Below are 21,637 nucleotides of genomic sequence, written 5' to 3' on the forward strand. Positions count from 1 at the left end.
TTTCTGGATTCAATTCTTGGCACCAGGAGTACCTGCTAGCTTCCCCTGCCTTCCAACCCACTGACTTGTCAGCACTATAGGGTCACAAATCTTAGCTTTTAATTCTCAATCTGGTTTAAACTGTCTTTAGGGTGGATATGTGAAATAAACATTGACAGGTTTTCTGGGGCTGGGGGGGGGAGAAACACGTCCCCCTTTAGAAAGTTGCTACAGTATAGAGATTAGGAAATATAAATATATGACTGATATCTACTTTTCTAGTTTAACAATTAAAAAAATGTGATACTAGAAAGGCAAAATTATATTTATGAATCATAAAAAAATGACAAACATACCAATATTCTTTCAATCAGCATATCATAATACTGCTCAGCAAGCTGAGGTCGACAAAGAACAAATCGACCTAATAATTCTACTGCTGCTTCTCGAACACTAGTGGAGTTATCCATTAATCGTCCATGAACTCCTCGTTGCATATCAAGCTAAAGGAAAATGAAGAAAATATAATTTATACTAAGTAGAGCTAATATTTTAACTTGAATGCAGTACTCAAATAATAAGAATCATTTGTGCTCTTCTTTACCCTTGCTAGAATACTGGGGTCTACAGCAACAACCTCAGATAAACACTTCATTGCTTTTGTTCGAACGGCAATTGCATTTTCACCAAGAACTCGAAGGATCTGCCAAGCAAACATTGATATTTTCAAAATTTGAAGAATATATAACATTTAACAAAAAATAACATGAAAACATGCAAAAGAAATGAAAATACTTTATTTACATCCCTTTAACTTTCGTATGAATAAAAGATGTTATCTTACTGATCCAAAGTTTTAACTTGAAGGTCAGTACAGTGAGGCATTCTATACTCTAGGGCCTTCCTTTATCCTGGCATTCTCAATTAAACCTGTTTTTTATTGCTATGTTTCCTTTGCAAGGACATGTAGCCCTATTAAAACCTTGCTATGAGTAACTAATTCAGGATATGTAGTATCATTTAAGTAATAATTTGGTAATTCAGTAACAACATCATTCTACCTACACCACGTATGTATATTCATACAGATATATACCCATTTATCTGTAAAACAACAATCAATATGTAAAAGTCAAGCAAAAAAAAAAAGACCTTTAACAAATATGGAACACAGAAACAAATGCTACTTTCATAATCTCTTAAAATATCTGTTCTCAACAACGAATAGACATAAACTACCCCACAAATATCCATAATCAGAAAAATCAATATCATTGCATAAGGAATTCTGGTCCAGTTTACCTGTGTCAAATAAATATCAAAGCTCTGGGCAAACGGCCTCATAGAGGCCAAGTATCGAACAATCAAACAAGCATCATCATAGTCCACAGTATCAGAGTTCATCCTACAACAAAAAGTCATTAAATTTTTATTTATTTAATTTTTTTGCAAAGATAAATAGGTATCAGAGACATAACTAACTGAAAATGTAAGATGCTTCTCTCTGGATCTTACTTTAATGTGCTGAACTGAGAAGGTGTGGTTTTGATAATGCTTCTAAGAAACTTTTTCCGGTTTTCAGCTCGATGCATGATTTGACCAGTTGTCTCAACTTCCTTCGCATGATGTGTTCCTTCAGATGATTCTTCGTCTTTTTGTGATTTCATCGCTTTTTCTGTTTCCAGAGTTGTGTCACGGAACCACTGGGCTATATAGAATTTGCGAGAAAACTGAAAAGAAAATAGATTAAGACTTGAGCTTGATGAAATTAGCAAAATTTCAAAATGAAATTAACAAAATTTCCAATCCATTGATAAAATGCTCACTATCAGGAATAAATATTAAGGTGTACTTTAAAGTAACTTCCAGCAGATAAAAACAGATTTTAAGAAAGCTGGGAAGGTTTGACTATCGAATGATAGAAAACTTATTATTTTACTTTGTCTTAACACTTGTATTAATGATGTCAAAAGATAATTTGATAAACACAGTTGTATTAAATCTAGAATACTACTATCAATTACTTAACAAACGACAGTATCACACATAGGTCAGTAAAATTATACAGAAGATAGGTCAACTGGGAAAGTTTAGAACAATAGGATACGAGTCTAAAGGTAAAAACTTTAGTGACTTTCAAAATACCCCCTTACTTCTTCAAGAAATACACAGCCAGTTATTATTGAAATATTTTAATACTGAGGCACACCTGTAATCTGTTCCTTTCAACGGAGACTGAAAACCAGCAGTAGTTGGCTGAAAATCTTAGTTATCTCTTTAGACTGTATATCCCATCAGCAAAAAAAATAAAAAAAGTACCCTACTGCATGCATACTGTTTCCTAATACAGTTTATAAATTTTATATATGAACCTATTATACTAATAATTTGGATATATAATTTACATAAAAATATAATTAAGGATTATATTTAAAAATAAATATACACATGGAATTCTAATACCTTCTTTTCATATGCTAATAGATCACCTCAAACACAACCTGGGCCATGTCCACTGTGAGAAGAAATGATCTAGCTCAGTCTCAAAGATAACTATGAAAAGATGTCTAACTATTTCCCATGTCACACCAGTTTAGTGTAATATAATATCTGTACCAGAATTTCATGAGACAAATCAATCTATAATCATTCTTTTTTGTTTAGATCATCGAGTACCCTTCTGTTTCAAAAATCAGTATTCCAAATAACTTTCCTTTTCAGGACACTTCCCAATCTTCTTTCAGACCCAATTTGAATCTGATGTGTTATTTCCAAAAAAGGGAGAGAAGGTTCCTACCACTAGTGAAGGATCGGTCTCAGTGTTTTCATCCAAGTAATCAAGCAATGCTTTCTGCAGTTGTTGTATTTCATCTTCGCCTCCTGAAACCTATAAAATAAACCAAGTAAGAACAAAAAAGATATGGGGTGCCTAGGTGGCTCATTTGGTTGGGCGTCTGCCTTCAGCCTCAGGTCATGATCCTGGAGTCCTGGCATCGAGCCCCACATCGGGCTCCCTGCTCAGGGGGAATCTGCTTCTCCCTCTGCCCTTCACTCTGCTCATACTCTCTCTCTAATAAATAAATAAAATCTTAAAAAAAAAAAAGGAATGCTATTTTTGAAAAATGTTAATTGATAGCTGAGACTGAGACTGGCCTTTTTATGAACTATATGTCATCTTTATTTGAAGAAGGTGCGTAGGTAAGTGGAATAAATATCAGAATAAGTGTTAAGTATTCAGAAATAGGAAGGTCCTAGCACTGGTTTTCTGTATGGAAAAAAAGAGGCCATTCCAAACTTTTAATCTAAAAATGGAAACTGTTATTATCTGTTTTACTATTTGTTATAGCTGTCTTTGGGATATTTAAAAACATTCTGAAAGAGAAATACTTTTATTTATAATACAAAACAGTACTTTATTTCATGTAGGATATTAAATATATGTTCACTTGATCTAGGAACAGAAAGATACTGAATCTTAAGGTCCTGTCATGAACAATATAGAGCGAGAAACTGTGAGCTGACATTCATGCCTACAGCTTATACTCTAGCTTTACCACACAAAATGCCAATATGGTTTAGAATATCTCTAAGTAGAAAACAAAGACTAGAATAACCCATGTTTAAGAGTGTGGCGAAATGGATACATGGAGAAATCCATCATAGCAATGTAAACTAGGACAGTGTAAATTGTCCAAAAGCGAGGTGGAGGTATATCAAGAACCATAAGAATATTTACAAATGATCCCTCCCCTCAAGTTTTACAGTGTACAACCGACATGATCATATGTAATGAAGAAGTCCTAGGTCCACTCTAAGAAATACTGAAACTTGGTACCTAGGTCTTTGTTTCTAAATTACCATTCTCCAAGAAAAAGAACCAGTAGTATTTGGTGAAATGGCAGATTCCAGGGCTGAGGCAAGGAAAGTAAAAGAGGATTGAGGATCCTGAAATATCTTGTGCCACAAAGTAAAGTTCTCAAAGAAAGATGGGATGGGAATATATAAAAAAGATACAAAAGCCAGCTAAAAGGGGCTCTCACTGGTTGTATCTAGGACAATCTGAGCATTAAAATAATGATAGCAACAAATTATAACCCATGAAATAGAATAGGAATGGCAGCATTATTTTAGATGGGAGTATCATATTAATGGTAATTTCTTGCTTTTTAGAAGTGTACTGGAATATTTAAGCAAGAGTTCTTGTTTATAGAAAATATACACTAAGCAGTGGTTCTCAAACTTTAGCATTCATTAGAATCACCTGGAGGGTCTATCAAAAAGCAATGCTGGGCCCCACCCACAGGAATTTTCTATTCAGTAGGAAAGTCCTGAGAATTTGCGTTTCCAGCAAGTCCCTAGGTGATGTAAATATTAGCACTTCTTGTCCAGGGAACCATACTTTGAAATTCAAGGGTAATGGGGGCATTAAGTTTGCTCAAACAGTTCAGAAAAAAAAAACACACAGATATACGTGACATATACACAGAAACACACAGATATACATGTATATTTTGCATGCATGTAAATGTTGCACAAAGATAAAGCAAATGTTATAAATTATCAACAATTAAGGAATTAAGGAATTTGGGAGAAAGGTTTGTGGGAACTCTGTACTATTCCTCTTTTTTGTGTTTAATATATAAATTATTATATTAGTAATATAAATTATTTCAAAATACAAAGTACACTAAAAAAATATAAAAGGCGTTTCTAATGGCCAGTATGAATATGGCTATGAATATTAAAAAAAAAAGAGTAGAAAGAAAATGAAAACAGTTGTATATGGTAGGATTAGAGATCATTTACCTAATAATTTTCTTAAGTCACTTTTAGCATTACTAGCACCTCACCCACACTTAAAAAAAAAAAAGTGGAGCAATAAAATACTTTTTTTGCCAGACATGAAATCTCTATCTAATAAAATGAAAGGAAGACCTCCTCACTTTTCCCCAATATAAAAAATTATCAAAATTCAAAGGTATAAAATGACTTGATTGGGAATGCTAAATCATCTTAGTAAACTAAAGAATTAAATAAAACTTAAACGAAACAGAAAACAGCATCATACATTTATAAAAGCAGTTCACAGAAAGAAAGTAAACTAAGGATTTATATAAATCACTTAAAAGTTCCTGTTAGACACTATAATATACCCTACGGTATTAACTTTCTCTGTGGGGATTTTGAAAAGCTCACTTTTAGAAATGTAAGATCTTACTTTGAATCTATAAAATGAAATGCAACACTAATATAAGAATACCTAAAGAAAGTACTTAACTAATATTTATCCCCATAATTTTAATCCTTTATCTCAATACCTGTTTTAAAATTCGTTCTATAGACCCCTGATCCATTTTGCTTGTAACCGCATCTTTCCTTAATCGTGCAGCAACAGTTCCAAGGTAATCAAGAGATGCCACTCTTAAAGCCATCTCTGTTGACTTGTTACTGAATTGATGAACCTAAACATAAAAATAATTTTAATTTAATCAATTTATAAATTTTTAGAGCAGTTTATCATATAAATTCCAAATCTATGTTGTATTATCTGAAATTTAAACAATTTTTGTGATATTGTTCCATAAGTGACTGCCTTTTGAGTTTCTGGAATCTGAACATTTTCATGAAAAAAAAAAAGTATAGATTAATCCTAAGAACACAGTCATTTTCTTTAAATGTAGGCTCAACTGCTTACTTGTGAAAAATGGGATATTACTGAATAAGAATTTCTTATCCTGGAATTCTAATGCCTATGAAATGTTATCTTGGTTTCAGAATAGTATTATTACATTTTCTGGTTCACAGAAAGTAAGGTCCCAAAAGCTTTATAACAATTTGCATTGCACAAGTTTAAATAAATTTTAAAAATAAAAAGAGAAATCATAATATTTCTTTGCATTTTCCTATTGTATTACATGAGAACTAGAAACTGTCATGTTTTTAGAAATACTCTTAATGATGACAAAGTGTTCATGTTAATCAGTTTCATGCTTTGAAATGAATTAACTGCAGTAACTTATGACTCAGTGTTGAGATGCTTTTAACTAACAATATGGCACTTCCAAACCAAAGAAAAAAGTTTTTAAAGCACTGCTATCTTATGTAATGAAATGAAAGCACCAAAATCACAAGATTTCAAAGTTTTCTACAAAATACTGACAATACTGTGTACAGTTATGCACATGCAAAAATAAAGATGCAATGGTCATATTTCCTTACACATTTTTAAAGAATTCATCATCTGTGAATCAGAGTACATCCTCATTATGTTGTCTTCTAGTAATCTAATAATCTTTAAATGCTATACTCTTACCAACAGTCTCCCTAACAAACTAAGGAGTAGTTCAGCAGCTGGCCATTCAGGCTTATTGACTGTTGAAAGAAGGTCTTGAACAAAATTTTCAAATAGTGGTCTGTAATCTTCTTCACCTTGCTTACTACCACATCTGTTCGAAGATAAATAGTGAAAAGGCTGTGAATTTAGGTGACATGTCTACCAATACGATTGAAATTTTGTTAACTAAGTTTTCTTTTCCCCATATCTAATAACAAGTTATAAGAGAGTACATTAAATATAACATGGCATAAAATGAATCTATTTCTCAAATTTTATTCTTTCCCCTGCTAGGGAATTCATTTATTGCCTAGTATAAACATTGTTTTTCAGCAAGCACACCAATTTTTAAAAATGACCACTCTTTCTCTGAGATTACCACAAATTCTTATGAAGGCCGACTAAACCACTCTCTACAAACTTTCCTATTCAATTAGAATTCTCCAATATTTACTGAAGAAAAATTACAGAATTTCAATCTAGTACTTCAACTTGTGGAGTCAAACATATAAGTAAGTTCCCAAGAAGATTTTAGTATTTCAAATGCCTCATTTTAAAGATTAGGAGACCAAGGACAAAGGTGACATATTTAAGGTTCAGGTTATGGCAGGAAATTGGATTAACCATTTACCTAAAATAAATGAACTATTTTCTATACTGGGGAAATAAAAATCAGATTATATTAGTTTTGCTCACTTTTTAAGGAAGATGGAAAGGAAGTTTTGGGCTGTTCTCATGGCTGTTTCATAAGAGTTGGTAATGACAACATCTTGGTCAACCTAGATTGAGAAAAATGAATTTACATAGATATAAGAATCAAAAAAATAAGTTCATTCAGTTGCTGTCATGTTATTACTGAATAGGGGCAATACATTTAAACATTAAGAAGCTTATGGGGCACGTGGATGGCTCAGATGGTGAAGCATCGACTCTTGATTTCAACTCAGGTCATGATTTTAGGGTCCTGAGATGGAACCCTGCTATGGGCATGGAGCCTGCTTAAGTTTCTCTCTCTCCCTCCCTCTGCCTCTCTCCCTCTTCCTTCTCTAAAAAAAAGAAGCTTAAACTATTTTTATATATAAAGACAGAAGCTACAATCAGTAAACACATTTCAATACTTTATAAAAACTAAGTAAAAATACTGAGTTCATTTTAGTTTATTAAAATATGAAAGAGTAACACAAATGTGGTTAGCAAATGCAGTATCAATAATTTCTTATGATCTAGGTCAGAAGAAGAAATTGACTGAAAATACAAAAAGAATTTACAAAAAGACATTTCAAGTTCCAAGTTTAGGAAATGCTGCAGTACAAAATAAAATTCAATTCCTTCATGAGAAATTTCAAGATTAAGATATGAACAGTCAATTCAAAGTTCTGGAAACCCAAAGGTGAAAAAATACATGAAAAAGCTCACTAGTTACCAGGAAAATGCAAAATAGAACATGGTATCATTTCAGACTGACTAGGCAAAATCTAAAAGAAAGAAAATAAGCTAGAATAATACTTTTTTGAGCAAACTGACAAGTTCTAGTAAAGTTAAAAATACATGTACAAAAAAAATACATGTACACTATGATTTAATATTCTACTTCTAAGTATACCTAGAGAAACTCTTAAATCGTGATACAGTTATATATATTAACCCAAGTCAAGAGAAGTATTAGTTATTATGTATTAAAAACAATGTTGACTGAAAAAATAGCTGTAAATATGTCACTATATCATTTATGTAAGTTTAAAAAATTTGACGTCAGGGGTGCCTGGGTGGCCCAGTCATTAAGTTCTGCCTTTGGCTCAGGTCATGATCCCAGCATCCTGGGATCAAGCCCTGCATCAGGCTCGCTGCTCAGCGGGAAGCCTGCTTCTCCCTCTCCCATTCCCTCTGCTTGTGTTCCTTCTCTCACTGTGTCTCTCTCTGTCAAATAAATAAATAAAATCTTAAAAAAACAAAAATTCTATGTCAAATGTATGCAGATAACTAAATAAATAAGTAAATGGAGGCAGATAAACTTTCTTGTGATACGTGTCACCAAAGACAAGGAAGGAAAGATTGGAGAGAAAATAATCAGATTGGGAGAACGACCTCAAATTTTTGATAGGCATTTTTCACTTACTTAATTATATACTATTATACACATACACAAAATTCTGAAAATAACGGAAGAGAGAAACAAAATCATTCCTGTTTCTTTTTAACCTTTTATAATACTCTAAGGACCTGGAAAAATTATAAGCTTTGACGGGTAAAAGCTACAAAGCTAAGAGCAAATCTTGGTTATAGTTACTCAACAGTGAGGCATAAACTCATCTTCTGCATGGGAATTACATTAATTATATTACAATTATATGGTATGGAGTAGTACAGATATTATATATTATAATATTCACTTGCACATTCACTATCTAACTTCAAACTTAGTGGTTGGTATGAAAGGCTTGTTAGCTATTATCATTCTCATTTTATAGCTGAAGAAAGAAACTCTGATTAAAATGATCCATATGTCTCATGATTGGTAGACAAAATAGTCAGTACCAGAACTCATGTCTCCTAAAAATTAGTCTAGTGCTCTACAAGGATCCTAATGACCAACCATAAGGCTCTAATTAAGAACGTCAGTTTTTTAAGAATGGCAGAGAATTTAGGTGCTTCTTCCTATAAAAGTACAAAGTTATAAAAGATTCCTTACTTTTTTATTTGAGTCCTCTTCTGAATTAGAGTCCTTCTCTGATGATGGTAAGTGTACAACACACTGAATTAGTTGTAAAACCAGTGCCGTAACCATCTGAATATACATAGGCTCTCCATCCATATCACTACTATTTAACCTTTCACGGAGAAGAAAATATTTAAATCATACAAAGAATGAGGAGAATTTCACTCTACATGTCATCTATCAACTGAAAATTTCAGGATGCTTTACTAATATTTCTAGGCATTATCTTTAGTCCTTGTAATAGTGTCCTTAAGTCAAATTATTTTTAATAAATTAGAGAAAGTACCAATTCAATGTCTATACATACTTAGATAATTAAAATAGTCAAAGGAAAATGCAATATTTAATACAAATTTCTATACTCTATATGCACTGCAGGCAAAGATTTATACATGAAAAATATCAAATATTTCTCAAAATGATTTTTAAAATGAGAAAAGTCTTCTAGATTTCCAAATGTCCCTACATTCTGGTACTCATTTTCTTATTAAAATCTGATTCAGTCAGCTCTTGATCATCTGTGCTAGGGTATGAGGGCAGTGACATAGAATATAAAAAAACCAAATTTAAATCTTTAAGTCTACAGATACTGTAAAGGTATAAGAATTCTCTTATATGCTGATAATTATTTTACATAAGACAACCTTCAAAACAATCTAAATATAACCCTATATGCCAGGTCAACACACTTAATCACTCAGGAAATTATAATAGTTACGATAATGATGATGATTCCCTAGGACAAAAAAGACAATAATGCTGACTACAGCAGTGGATAACATTTCTTAGTTACCCTGTTGCTTAGTGATTTAAGAGCTTTTAATCTTCACGTCTATTCTCCACACTGCTGCCAGAGTAATCTTCCAGCTTTTAAACATATTATTTAATGACTTTCTACTGTATAAAGGATTAAGTCCAAGTTCCTTAGTATGGCTTATAAAACACTTGAACTGCCTTTGACTTTTTCAAGCCATATTCCCTAACATGGCTTAATCAGGGGTGATTTTGCCCCTCAGGGGACATCTGCCAGTGTCTAGAGAAAATTTTGGCTGTCACAATTGGAGGGGGTGGGTAGGTGGGTTGTTCTCTTGTCATCTAGAAGTTATAGGTCAGGATGCTGCTAAACATCTTACCATGTACAGAACAGCCTTTCACAACAAAGTATTAACTGCCCAAAATGTCAAAAGCATCATGACTGAAATACCCTGTCATAGATCTTTACACCTGAGAATCAATGAACTTAAGTCCCCCAAACATGCACTGCTTTTTCACATACCCAAGCTATTCTTCATGCTGCTCTGACTAAATTGCCTTTTATTTGATCACTAAAATAAAAATCACAGTTAAGGAATAAATTTATAAGGACTACAATATAATGTAATTCTTCGCTGTACTTAGCCTTGGATATAATTAGTCACCTGAAGTTCCTCAAACTCCTCTTGCTGGTTGGTAATCTTGCAAGTGAAGTAAAAATTTCTTCCAAAATTAACTGCCTATGTTTTTCGTATCTTGAGAATACCTGTTTAGTAATTATAAGATTTCAAACTTAGTTTATATTTATTTGAAAACAAAAATGATATCACATGATAAAAAATATCTGCCATTTACAATGAAAATGTTTTCAACATCTTCAATGACAGTGACTTAATTTACACAACTTTTCCATCATTAATTATAACATTCTTGTAGAAGTTAGAGTATACTAGTTTTATTTAGAGGGGTATACTATCTTGGAGATGGAAAGACAAAATGTAAATGATTTTAAACAATTCTGACTTAATTGTAGATATTAAGGAATTATTAACGGAGATATTTTTTAAAAATTTAGAAGGGAAAAATAAAACAAGACAAACTCAGAGAAGGAGACAAACCATAAGAGATTCTTTATCATAGGAAACAAACTGAGGGATGCTGGAGGGGAGGGAGTGGAGGGATGGGGTAACTGGGTGATGGGACATTAAGGAGGCACGTGATGTAATGAGCACTGGGTATTATATAAGACTGATGAATCACTGAACTCTACCTCTGAAACTAATAATATACTATATGTTAATTAATTGAATTTAAATAAAATAAAAATTTAGAAAAGTTTAAAATATAAGGCACACAAAAATAGTCCTTATGCTGAAATAAATCTATAGAAAACTTCAATCTGCATTAATTTTTGCAAATTTGGATTAAATGATATCAATATTATTTTTCCAGGGGGATAACTAAAAGTATGAATTTATACTTACTGCAGTGACTAACTTAATGGCACATAATTGTAGTTCACTGACATTTTCCACAAAAAATGGTGTTATTCCCATTGATGATACCTGCACACACAAAACGTAATCAGTACACATCTCTAGTTGATTTCGGTAACATTCTAACTTAACTAAATTCCAAAACATTCATAAACTTACTGGAAAAAACCGAGAGGTCATTTTCTTTCCCCTCATTAATCATTAGTATCAATCTAGTTCTTTCTCTGCTCCTTTCACCCTCAAGCAGAGTACATTAGTACATACTTTCTTTCCATAGCCGTCATTCCTCTGATCTCCACATTTTGAGTTGATAAATGTTACAATATAAAGAAACAGTACATTTCGCTACTCTGGATGAAAATATTCTGGCATATTTCAAAGGAAGTAATCATTTACCTTTCAAAGAATTTATGGAGTTTAGAGTTTATACTATATTCACCTATCTTTTGCCCTAAATGTTTCTTTTTAAAACTTCCCTGGACTTGTATTTCTTCATTTTATATATATTCTGAATGGAAAAAATTAAAATAGTGTTGGCATTATCACCGAGCAAGCAAGGTTATACTGAACTCACTTAGACCCTCTATTCTTACATCGTTTGGTCTAAAATTGAACAAAATCCTTAAAAAAAAACACCTTACCTGAAGAATTGTTGTGTCTGTAAGAAGCTGTATCTCTAGCAATTCTGATAAGCTGCTAACAATGTCACAAACTTTATTATAAAGCATTACTATTACTCTCTGCTTATGGGTAGAACATTTAGCCCGTTTTGCCTTTGAACTTAACAAGCCTCCTAAAATGAAAGAAAAAATTCAAACAAGTAATTTATCAACTTTTAATAATTTTTAATAAACAGTAATAAAACTGTATTCTGAATTAAGGGAACACTTTTTTTGGGGGGGGGTTGTGCTACATAAAAATATAACCTGGCAAATAAAGCCGGTTATTTATTAAAACAGAAAATTTTCTCTAGGGATATTTAGATAGCAAGTAATCATTCTTATAACAGATAATCTATGGTACATTCCAGTGGCTACTAAATTCTTGTAAAATATGTATCTTTATTTCTATTTTTTCTCATTGGTGCAGGACAGTAAGATTGTATTTCCCTTTAACTTGCAATTATTAAACAATAAGTAATTAATTGTATATTATTCATAAACCAAGTATGTCCCCTTCTCATTACATGTACATGTTAACTATTTCACTGCTCATTTATTCAGGTTATAAATAAGAGAAAGATTATACATCTTAAATCAATCCATTTTGTAGATAACTAATATTCTGCATAAAATTATGGTGAAGTGATAAATAGAACCAGAAGCTAATATTATCTGGGATTTTCCCTGACCAGTAGAAATTACTTCTATTGTATGTAAATATTTGTTAAAGACATTATTCTTGAACAAGTACTGGATTAACTAAAAGTTCTAACTCTAGCCACATCAAAGCCAGTATTTATTACAATTTATATGATCTAGTAATTTTTGTGCCATTTTAAGTTATTGCATTCTGACCCATCCAACATAATAAAATTAACAGATAATTCTGACATAATATTCAAAAACTTCCAATATAAAAAGGCAAACTAACCTCCGTGAGGATCTAATCTGTAAACAGGATCATACTGAGGATAGAGTGTATTCTGCAAATGAAATTTAGTGTACTGTATAACTCTTTCAATTACATCCTCAATATATACAGCTTTTGGCATGTTAGGGGATGTCATAATGTTGATAGTTGTAAGACAGGCATCTGCTGATTTTGTAACTCTCTCCATAATAAGGTCTCTCCATAATCTTTCTTCTTCTTCAGTATCGTTATTCTATAAAACAGTACATTGTTAATGAAATGGAAATAAACATTTATAGGTTAAAATATTAAAAAATTATGATATATTCGATTTTCATGGTGTTTTGATGTATATACATTTTTTTTAAGTAAGCTCTAAGCCCAATGTGGTGCTTGAACTCATGAGCCCAAGATCAAGAGTCATGTGCTCTATCTACTGACTGAGCCAGCCAGGCACCCCGATGCATGTACATATATATTCATGAACATCAGGAATGAAGTACAAATACTGATGTTACTTTAAGATTTTTGTTTCAAAGTTTTCAAATATAATATATTCTATCTCCTAATTCACCACTAGATGACGCTCCAATAACAAAATTATAGTATCTTCCATGTACTTTATCCAAACCTAAGATTTTAGGAAAGACTGTAATTGTATATAAATAATTTTGTTTGGAGTATAAACATGATAGTCAAAACTCTGCAAGTTCTGCTTGCTGTTGTGAGAACAAAGCGAAAATTAAAACGAATGGTAGAGCTGCATTTAAAAGTAGTAAAATGTTATTGACTCAATCATTCCCATTATTTGTTTTTCAAAAAGTTATTTTTGAAACAGATATTAAAAAGTTGTTATTATGCAGACTACCGAAAACATAATTTATTTTCTAAAATGGATAATTCGACAACTGACAGAAGATTGCATTTTAATTTACACACTAGTAACTTACATTACCAATGGGAAGGAGTGTTTTTAATCTTAGAGTGAAAATCCTCCTATCACATGTTTACTTATGAAATACTAACTTTATACTCTAGGAATACTTTCAAATGCATGCTATTCAAAGCATATACATTGGGAAATGAAACAAATAAAAGCACAAGAAGGGCTTTCCAATCACTAATGCCTACAAACTCCATTACTTTTTTCCTAACTCTCTAAGCTTTCTTCCATTTTACTGCTTACATACCTACTCATAAAAGTAAGATAAAGCAGCTTTTCTTTAATTTTAAAATTGCTGTATGGAAGAGTCAGTTAAGGAGGTTTATCATTCATGTAAAATGTTAAGATTATCTGCAACACATTAAATAATGTTACGGCTTCAGGAATTGAGTCAGCCAGCTCTCCAGAACTCAAGATTCTTGAGATTAATTACAGTTTCTTGTCAAAGTGTTTCAAATATAGTTTGAAGACTAAGGATGCAGCAGATTGCCACTATGGGTTTCTTTAAGCCCCCCCTTTCTTTAAGCCCTTTGTTTCTGATTCAAAAGCTGATTTAAAAAGGGCATTGGAAAAGTACAGATATATTTAAGAAACCATAGAAATACATCTGAGTTTATTTTTCTACATTTTTTTTAGTAGATCACTTAGCAATCCTGTGGCTTTGGCAAACTCAAGAACATTTCTAAGATCCAGTGCATGTACTAAATATATACAGTATATATGCATATATGAGAATGGAAATACCATATATCAAAAGTGTTAATAGTGGTTATTGTTAGATGAGAATATGGACCTTTTTGAGCTTGTGGTTTGGAAATTTTCTGCAATAAGGAAAATTCAGTAACTTAAAACTTTCCCAAATTCTAATCTCATTTTAATGCCTGTATTAGTGTTTGTATTCATTAATGGTAGAGCTATCAAGATCAATTTGAATACACATGATTTTTAAAGTCTGCTACAGTGCTAAGAAGGAAGATTCCAGGCAATTTACTTTTATCAGTTTATAAACCATTACATTACGTTGCTACTGTTTTTGACATAAAGGTACTAAAATATATTAACAGTTGCTGTTAATGTTTATTGAGAACTTAATATATGGAAACATTGTTAAGCACTTTACATGAATTAAATTATTTAATCCTTTCAATGACCATTTGAACTAGGTATAAAATGGTATAGGGGTGCCTGGGTGGTTTAGTTGGTTAAGTGTCTACGTTCTGCTCAGGTCATGATCTCAGGGTCCTGGGATCAAGCCCCACGATGGGCTCCCTGCTCAGGTGGGAGTCTGCTACTCCCTTTCCCTTGATCCCTCCCCCCACTTGTGTGTGCTCTCTCTCGCAAATAAATAAAATCTAAAAAAAAAAAAAAAAAAAAGGTATAGAAGGATTACTGTTTTAGGATACAAATATAAGGTTTCTATTTAATTCTTCAGGAAGGTCAAGAAAAAGAATTACTATCATTTCAAACAAGAATTACTATCATTTCATAAATGAAAAAAATATTTTAAACACAATCATACACAAGGAAGAACATAATGTAAAATTAAGGAACAGTCCCGTAAATTGAAATGAATTTACATCTGTTGTCTGTTTAGGTTAAAGCTGTGAATCAACAATGTAATTATGAATTACTAAAAGTGTAATTTAGTAGAACTGCTAATGAATGTAACAAGCTCAAAAAAAAAAAAAAAAAGAAATTTGAGACTTCCCCTGTAAAATCAGAATTCTTTTGAAAAAAACTTGTATCTTAACAATAGTAAAGGTAAAATTAACAATATGGATCTTGAACTTACATGATTTAACAAAGTGGAAAGCTTTGACCCATCTTGAATATTCTTCTCCAAGATATTTAGGACTTTCACAGTTTTGTCAGTGGAAAGCTAAAATAGCAACATATATATATATATTTAATCAATCATTGGTAAAAGTGATAAATTATTCAAGAAACATGTACAATTACCACCTTTGGGCTACGGAACATATAACATTACCACCCGCTTAAAGAGTGGGAAAATTTTCCCACCTTAGATTCTCTACTTAAATCTGAATTATGTAGAGAATTAATCACTTGTTTCTGAAAGACAGAAAAGCAAACACAGAATGGGCACATATGCACACTACTAACTCAACTCTTACCATACAGCTAGTCAAGATTTAGTTTGTTCTGATACCTGGCTCCCTGTTCTTGTGGCAGTGATACTGAACATGCATATGAACGAACACACACACACACACACACACACACACACACACTCTTTCTCTCTCTCTCTCTCTCAAGTTTTCATCTGTTGATTTAATTATACTATGGTTTCCACACCACAGTGTTATTCAGCAGGTGTCTTAAAATTCAAGGTGGTATTACGAATAAAGCATAAAACTGTAAATGATAAAAGTTACAAAGGTAAAGTAACACCTTTTTTTTTTAGAAGAAATCTTTCTTATTTTAAAAAGTATCTCCTATTTCATTTCTTAGAAAGGATGCTTTCTCTACCTAAAAAATTAGTAGTCGATTTAAAGGTTCTGCTAGGAGGCAACTGTTACTCATATTCTCCTGATTGAACAGGTCTCCTTTTAGACTACTAGCATGCAACTAGGACTCTCTCAACCAAATCAGCCAGAAGAGTCAAATGGAAGGATCAATAGAGTAACTGACATTAAGTACATTTTGATTATTTATGCTGGAGTATAGAAACAAGTTCCCCCAAATACTGCTTTAGATAATTTCATAACAGATTAAACTACTGAGACTTTTGGTAAACTTTCCATACTTTGAAAATACTCAGCAAATTCACCTTGTGAAATTGAAATATTAGCTATATATAATTATGGAATTTATGAAATAAAACCTAGGATTGGCAGTGTCACTTCAGAAAACTGATGCCATTTTCCTGCACAAAAAATAAATCAATATATCCCTCATTGCATATAGTAATATCATTGTGAACTAACAACACGTTAATTATTGGTTAACTATGTGATATGTCTGGCTTTAAAAATGAAATTCAGGGGTGCCTGGGTGGCTCAGTCCTTAGGTGTCTGCCTTTGGCTTGGGTCGTAATCCCAGGGTCCTGGGATCGAGTCCTGCATCGGGCTCCCTGCTCAGCGGGAAGCTTGCTTCTCCCTCTCACACTCCCCCTGCTCATGTTCCCTCTACTGCTGTCTCTCTCTCTCTGTGTCAAATAAATAAATACAATCTTTAAAAATCAAATTCATAGAAACCTTTGTGCACTGTTGGTGAGAATGTAAAACGGTGCACCCACTATGGAAAACAGTATGGAGGGTCCTCAAAAACCTAAAAATAGAACCACCATAAGATCCATCAATTCCACTTCTGGGAATATATCTGAAGGAAAAGAAAACACTAACTTAAAAAGATATATGCATGCCCATGTTCACTGCATGATTATTTACAATAGCCAAGACATGAAAGCATCCAAAGTTAAATGTCCACTGATGGATGAACAAAGAAAATACAATGTGTATTCACACACACACACACACACACACACAAAATGTCAATGAAATATCTTTCCATAAAAAAAAAGGAAATCTTGCCATTTGTGACAACATGATTAGTCCTTGAGGGCATTATGTTAAGAGTAATAAGTCAGACAAAGACAAATGCCATATAATCTCACTTACATGTGGAATCTAAAACCACTACTAACAATCAACCAACCAAACACACAGACACAGAGAACAGATGGGTGGTTGCCAGAGGGGTTGGGGATAGAGGCTAAGGTGGGTGAAGATGGTCAAAAGGTACAAATTTCCTGTTATAAATAAGTCCTTGGGATGTAATGTACAGCATGGTGACTACAGTTAAACTATCCTGCATATCTGAAAGTTCCTAAGAGAGTAGAACTTAAAAGTTCTCATCACAGAAAAAAAAATGTAACTGTGTGTGATGATGGATGTTAACCAGATTTACTATTGTGATCATTTTGCAATATATGCAAATATCAACTGGTTCTGAAACATGAAACTAATATAACTTGTATGCAATAATATGATTTTTTTTAGAATAATTTACAGAATACTTCTTTGAGTCTTATTTTTTAAAAAAGAAATAGTTCAGTTAAACTCTCAGAAGGCAACCATAAATTGTTTTCATTATTATTTACTTTATGTAATCTTTGTAATTTACCTTGAAAACTTTAATTTCAAGTATTAGACCTTAAGTAAATATATAAATTTTTTTTTAGTGAGATACCTTATCCATTATACCCATTGCTTTAATTTTAGCAGATTCACTGCCGAGTTCATTAAGCTGATGTTTTCCTAAAAGAAGTTCCTGAGGAATTTCATCATCATCACCTGAAAAACCAAACCAAACAGTTCAGGTACAATAAATAGCTCAAAATAGTAAGCTTAACTTTTCAATAAAATTTCTGGACAAAGAAATACAAACAAACTAAACAAATAACAATCTAAGAGGCTTCTGTTAACCTCAAGCAAACCCTGAATGAAAGGACAGGGATTAACATCAGAGTTCTGACTAAGATGGGAGGAGGAGATAGATCTCTTATCTTCACTACTTTAGATACACTGTTGACCCTTTTCAACCAAGCTCTCTGCCCCCAGAGGCTGACCTGTATGGACTACATCAACAGTCTCCCATCCCCTCTGGCTTGTTTGGGTTCAGCTAGTGGGGTGCCCTGTCAGAAGATCAAAGAGAAGGAGAGTGAGGTCAGGGTATTTATATCCCTCACTCCTTCCTTGTAAGGTCTCCTCAGGCTGCCTATGTCCTCTGACCAAAAGGTTACTGCTTTTTTTCAAGGGAGTCTACATTATTTTCCCTACAGAATGAGTTCTGGTAACTTCTCTTTACCCTTGTTCCTTTCGGAGTAGGGATGGTAATAGTTCCATGGCTGTTAACCCCAGATTCTGGCACCATCTGTCCCCAACTCTGTAACTGGTCTCTTTGTAAATAAGTCCTCCTCAAATTATCCTAATTTGAGAGTGCCATCTGTCTTCCTGTTGGGATCTTAAATGACATGGAAGACAGTTTCTCAGCACACATTTGGTATGCCAAATAATGGAGAAATGCATTAATGATACTTTGTGACCTTCACAAAACAAATACTTTTAAAATAAAGTGTAATGAAATATAAAGGGTAATGTAACTTTTAAGACATTTTCAAATAGGCAGACTCATATCAGAATTATTGTATATTATATGGCTTTTGTATAAATCAGGCACTAGTGTTTTTACCAGCTGAAAGTGGCATGGAATTGTTGAGGGTAGCTCTAAATACCGTAAGCAGTGTTACATTTTTATATTTAAAGATATGATCTTTACATATTATTATAAAAGGAATATATGAATATATTAATCCTATTGTATTCTAATTGGTTTACTATTTTGTTTTCCATATTAGATTCTGTATTACTTAAAGCCAGGGGCTGGGGTATTTACCTTTGTATCTCTAGCACTTAATATACTGCTGACAAAGAGTAAGTATTCAATAAATATTGTCTATAAGAATAAATGAGCAGATGCATGGGTTCCTATTTCTGCATCCTTGCTCATACTAGTACTCTCCTTACCTAGCACCTACTCATGTCTCATCTGAATAAAGGTTTCTTTAATTATTATCACCTACTCTGGTAGCTGCATTCTCAGGATTCCAAAGACACTATCAATAATACTTGATTATTACATTAAAGTTTTCAGTTTCTTGATAACATAGACTACACTTTGAGGGGCGCCTGGGTGGCTCAGTCGGTTAAGCATCTGCCTTCAGCTCAGGTCATGATCCCAGAGTCCTGGGATCGAGTCCCACACCAGGCTCTCTGCTCAGCGGAGAGTCTGTCTCTCTCTCAAATAAATAATCTTTAAAGCAAAACCAAACAAAACAACCAAATAAACATAGACTACACTTGACTCTACAACTAGATTTTAAGTTTCTTGAGAGCAAAGGCCATCCCTCTGTATGCACTAGAGAACTGGCAGAAAGCTAAACACATAGGTAAATAAATATATTTAAAACTGACTTTATATTTAGAGGTAAATAAATATATCTTAAAATGATTTTACCAAATGCAGTAAAATCCATATCTTCTAAATTATCCAAAATATTCTCTATTGAGGCTGTGAATCTCTTAAAAGTTGAAGAATCCATCATTTCTACAACAGAGAAAAAATAAAAACTTATCACATTACATGTAGAAAACTGAAGTTGAAGACTATGAACAAAGACAAACTAAAAATGTTACCTTCAGGTGTTAGTTTTGGTTCATAAGCTTTCCTCTTCTTCTGTTTTTCTTTTTTCTTCATTTTTCTAGCAACTAAAATAAACATAAAGAAATACTGAAATATAGGAATGACAACTTAAAATATTTCTATTTTTGTTCCTCCAGAACATTAAATACTTAAACAATAACCACTGCCATTCCAAACTAAATATATACTTCTGTCTTAACAAATAGTTGTTAATTAACTCATAAAAAGGTATCAGATATTCTTCAAAGTTAAAGACCTAAATTTAAAGCAGCTTATGTAAGAAATCCGTTGACACTGATGAATTACCCTCACTAAGGCTGGGAGGAGGAGAATAATCTTCCATGTCAGAATCTGATGGGCTTCGGTTTCGATAACGACCACCACCCGAACTCCTTCTTCCTTCATGAGAGTGGCCACTTCTCCTATGATCCCCAGAACTTCTTCTGTCACGCTCTTCATATTCCCATGCTTTATCATCATCTTTTTTATGTCGTTTCCTAGAGGCTAGAAGCAAATCCCCATGACAAATAATTTACCTCATTTAAAAAGACTATTAAAACTTGTATGTACTTCACAAATGAACCACATGGGGAAAATCATTGTGTGGGTCTAGGAAATGGAGTCATTCTGTTTAATCAGAAATATAAATTATGGTATAGAAGTGGTATCACTTATTTTAGCATTATCCTATTATTTTAGATTTAAAGATTTCTACATGAATTTGGTTTGCTAATAAATAGGAATGTTCTGGGAATTAAACAGGGCTCATTTCAAAGAAAGGTATTCAGTGAGTCAGTAAAGATAATATCTAACCATCAGGATTAATTAAGGAATGTAAAACAATCTTTATCTAGGATTTGGATGAAAAACAGAAACACCTTAAAGCATTTGAATTACTGATGGGGAGCAGGGTTTGGGGGAAAAGTAAACTTTTGAGAAAGTGCTATAGAATATGGAGTAATCATGTATACCAACAATGAAAAGCCAAGTTAAGCCCAAAACTTAGGTATAAATTCAAAAGACTGATAATCTAACATCACAGACCTACAGAGATAGAAAAATCTGTACCGTTGTAAATATTCATATATTGAATTCAGTTCTCCAACAACGTACTTGCTTAAACCCAAGGAGAAAAGCTTTTAAGCTTATACATGCTATATAAACATATTTATGTATGTTACCCTTCAGTTCCTTCCCCAACCTTCCAAGGGTCTAAGCATTCCATTAAAAACACCAGTACTGACAGGAACTTCCAGGCAGAACTGGCAAACAGATTTCATCTGACACATCAACTCTGATCAACTGGTAATAGCTGCCTAGAGCATTCTATTTCCCCAAGAAAGCATCATATTTCAACAAGAAAGACTGATTAGAAATGTCTGTCTTGTGAGAGCTGGAGGGCGGTACAAGTGACAAATATTTACCATACCTGCTCTAGGGTGTAGCACCACCAACTTAAAACTAGGATAGAGAACTGATGTGTCCTGTATCTTGGCATCTTGTTTTGACCACTTGGTGGTGGCAATGAAATACTTTCCAGTCTGCTGAACTAAATCTGACTACCCTGCTGTCTCTGAACTGGCTTCTATTTCAAATTCCTAACTATGATCAATACTCAA

General features: G+C 32.9%; 1 protein-coding gene across 1 annotated transcript in view; it reads right to left on the reverse strand.

Moving 5' to 3' along the window:
• The window catches only part of NIPBL (NIPBL cohesin loading factor), a 198,218-nt gene that overhangs the window by 40,922 nt on the left and 135,659 nt on the right, over positions 1 to 21,637 (reverse strand). The window contains 18 exon segments of the mRNA XM_035727556.1: positions 336 to 482; positions 584 to 682; positions 1,282 to 1,384; positions 1,495 to 1,709; positions 2,777 to 2,866; positions 5,298 to 5,441; positions 6,293 to 6,425; positions 7,010 to 7,092; positions 9,003 to 9,141; positions 10,448 to 10,548; positions 11,267 to 11,347; positions 11,920 to 12,071; positions 12,872 to 13,103; positions 15,586 to 15,672; positions 18,006 to 18,109; positions 19,833 to 19,922; positions 20,012 to 20,083; positions 20,325 to 20,522. Coding sequence (XP_035583449.1) covers positions 336 to 482; positions 584 to 682; positions 1,282 to 1,384; positions 1,495 to 1,709; positions 2,777 to 2,866; positions 5,298 to 5,441; positions 6,293 to 6,425; positions 7,010 to 7,092; positions 9,003 to 9,141; positions 10,448 to 10,548; positions 11,267 to 11,347; positions 11,920 to 12,071; positions 12,872 to 13,103; positions 15,586 to 15,672; positions 18,006 to 18,109; positions 19,833 to 19,922; positions 20,012 to 20,083; positions 20,325 to 20,522 — 2,270 coding nt within the window.

This window comes from Zalophus californianus, chromosome 5 (genome assembly GCF_009762305.2).
Source record: "Zalophus californianus isolate mZalCal1 chromosome 5, mZalCal1.pri.v2, whole genome shotgun sequence".
NCBI classification, from domain to species: domain Eukaryota; kingdom Metazoa; phylum Chordata; class Mammalia; order Carnivora; family Otariidae; genus Zalophus; species Zalophus californianus.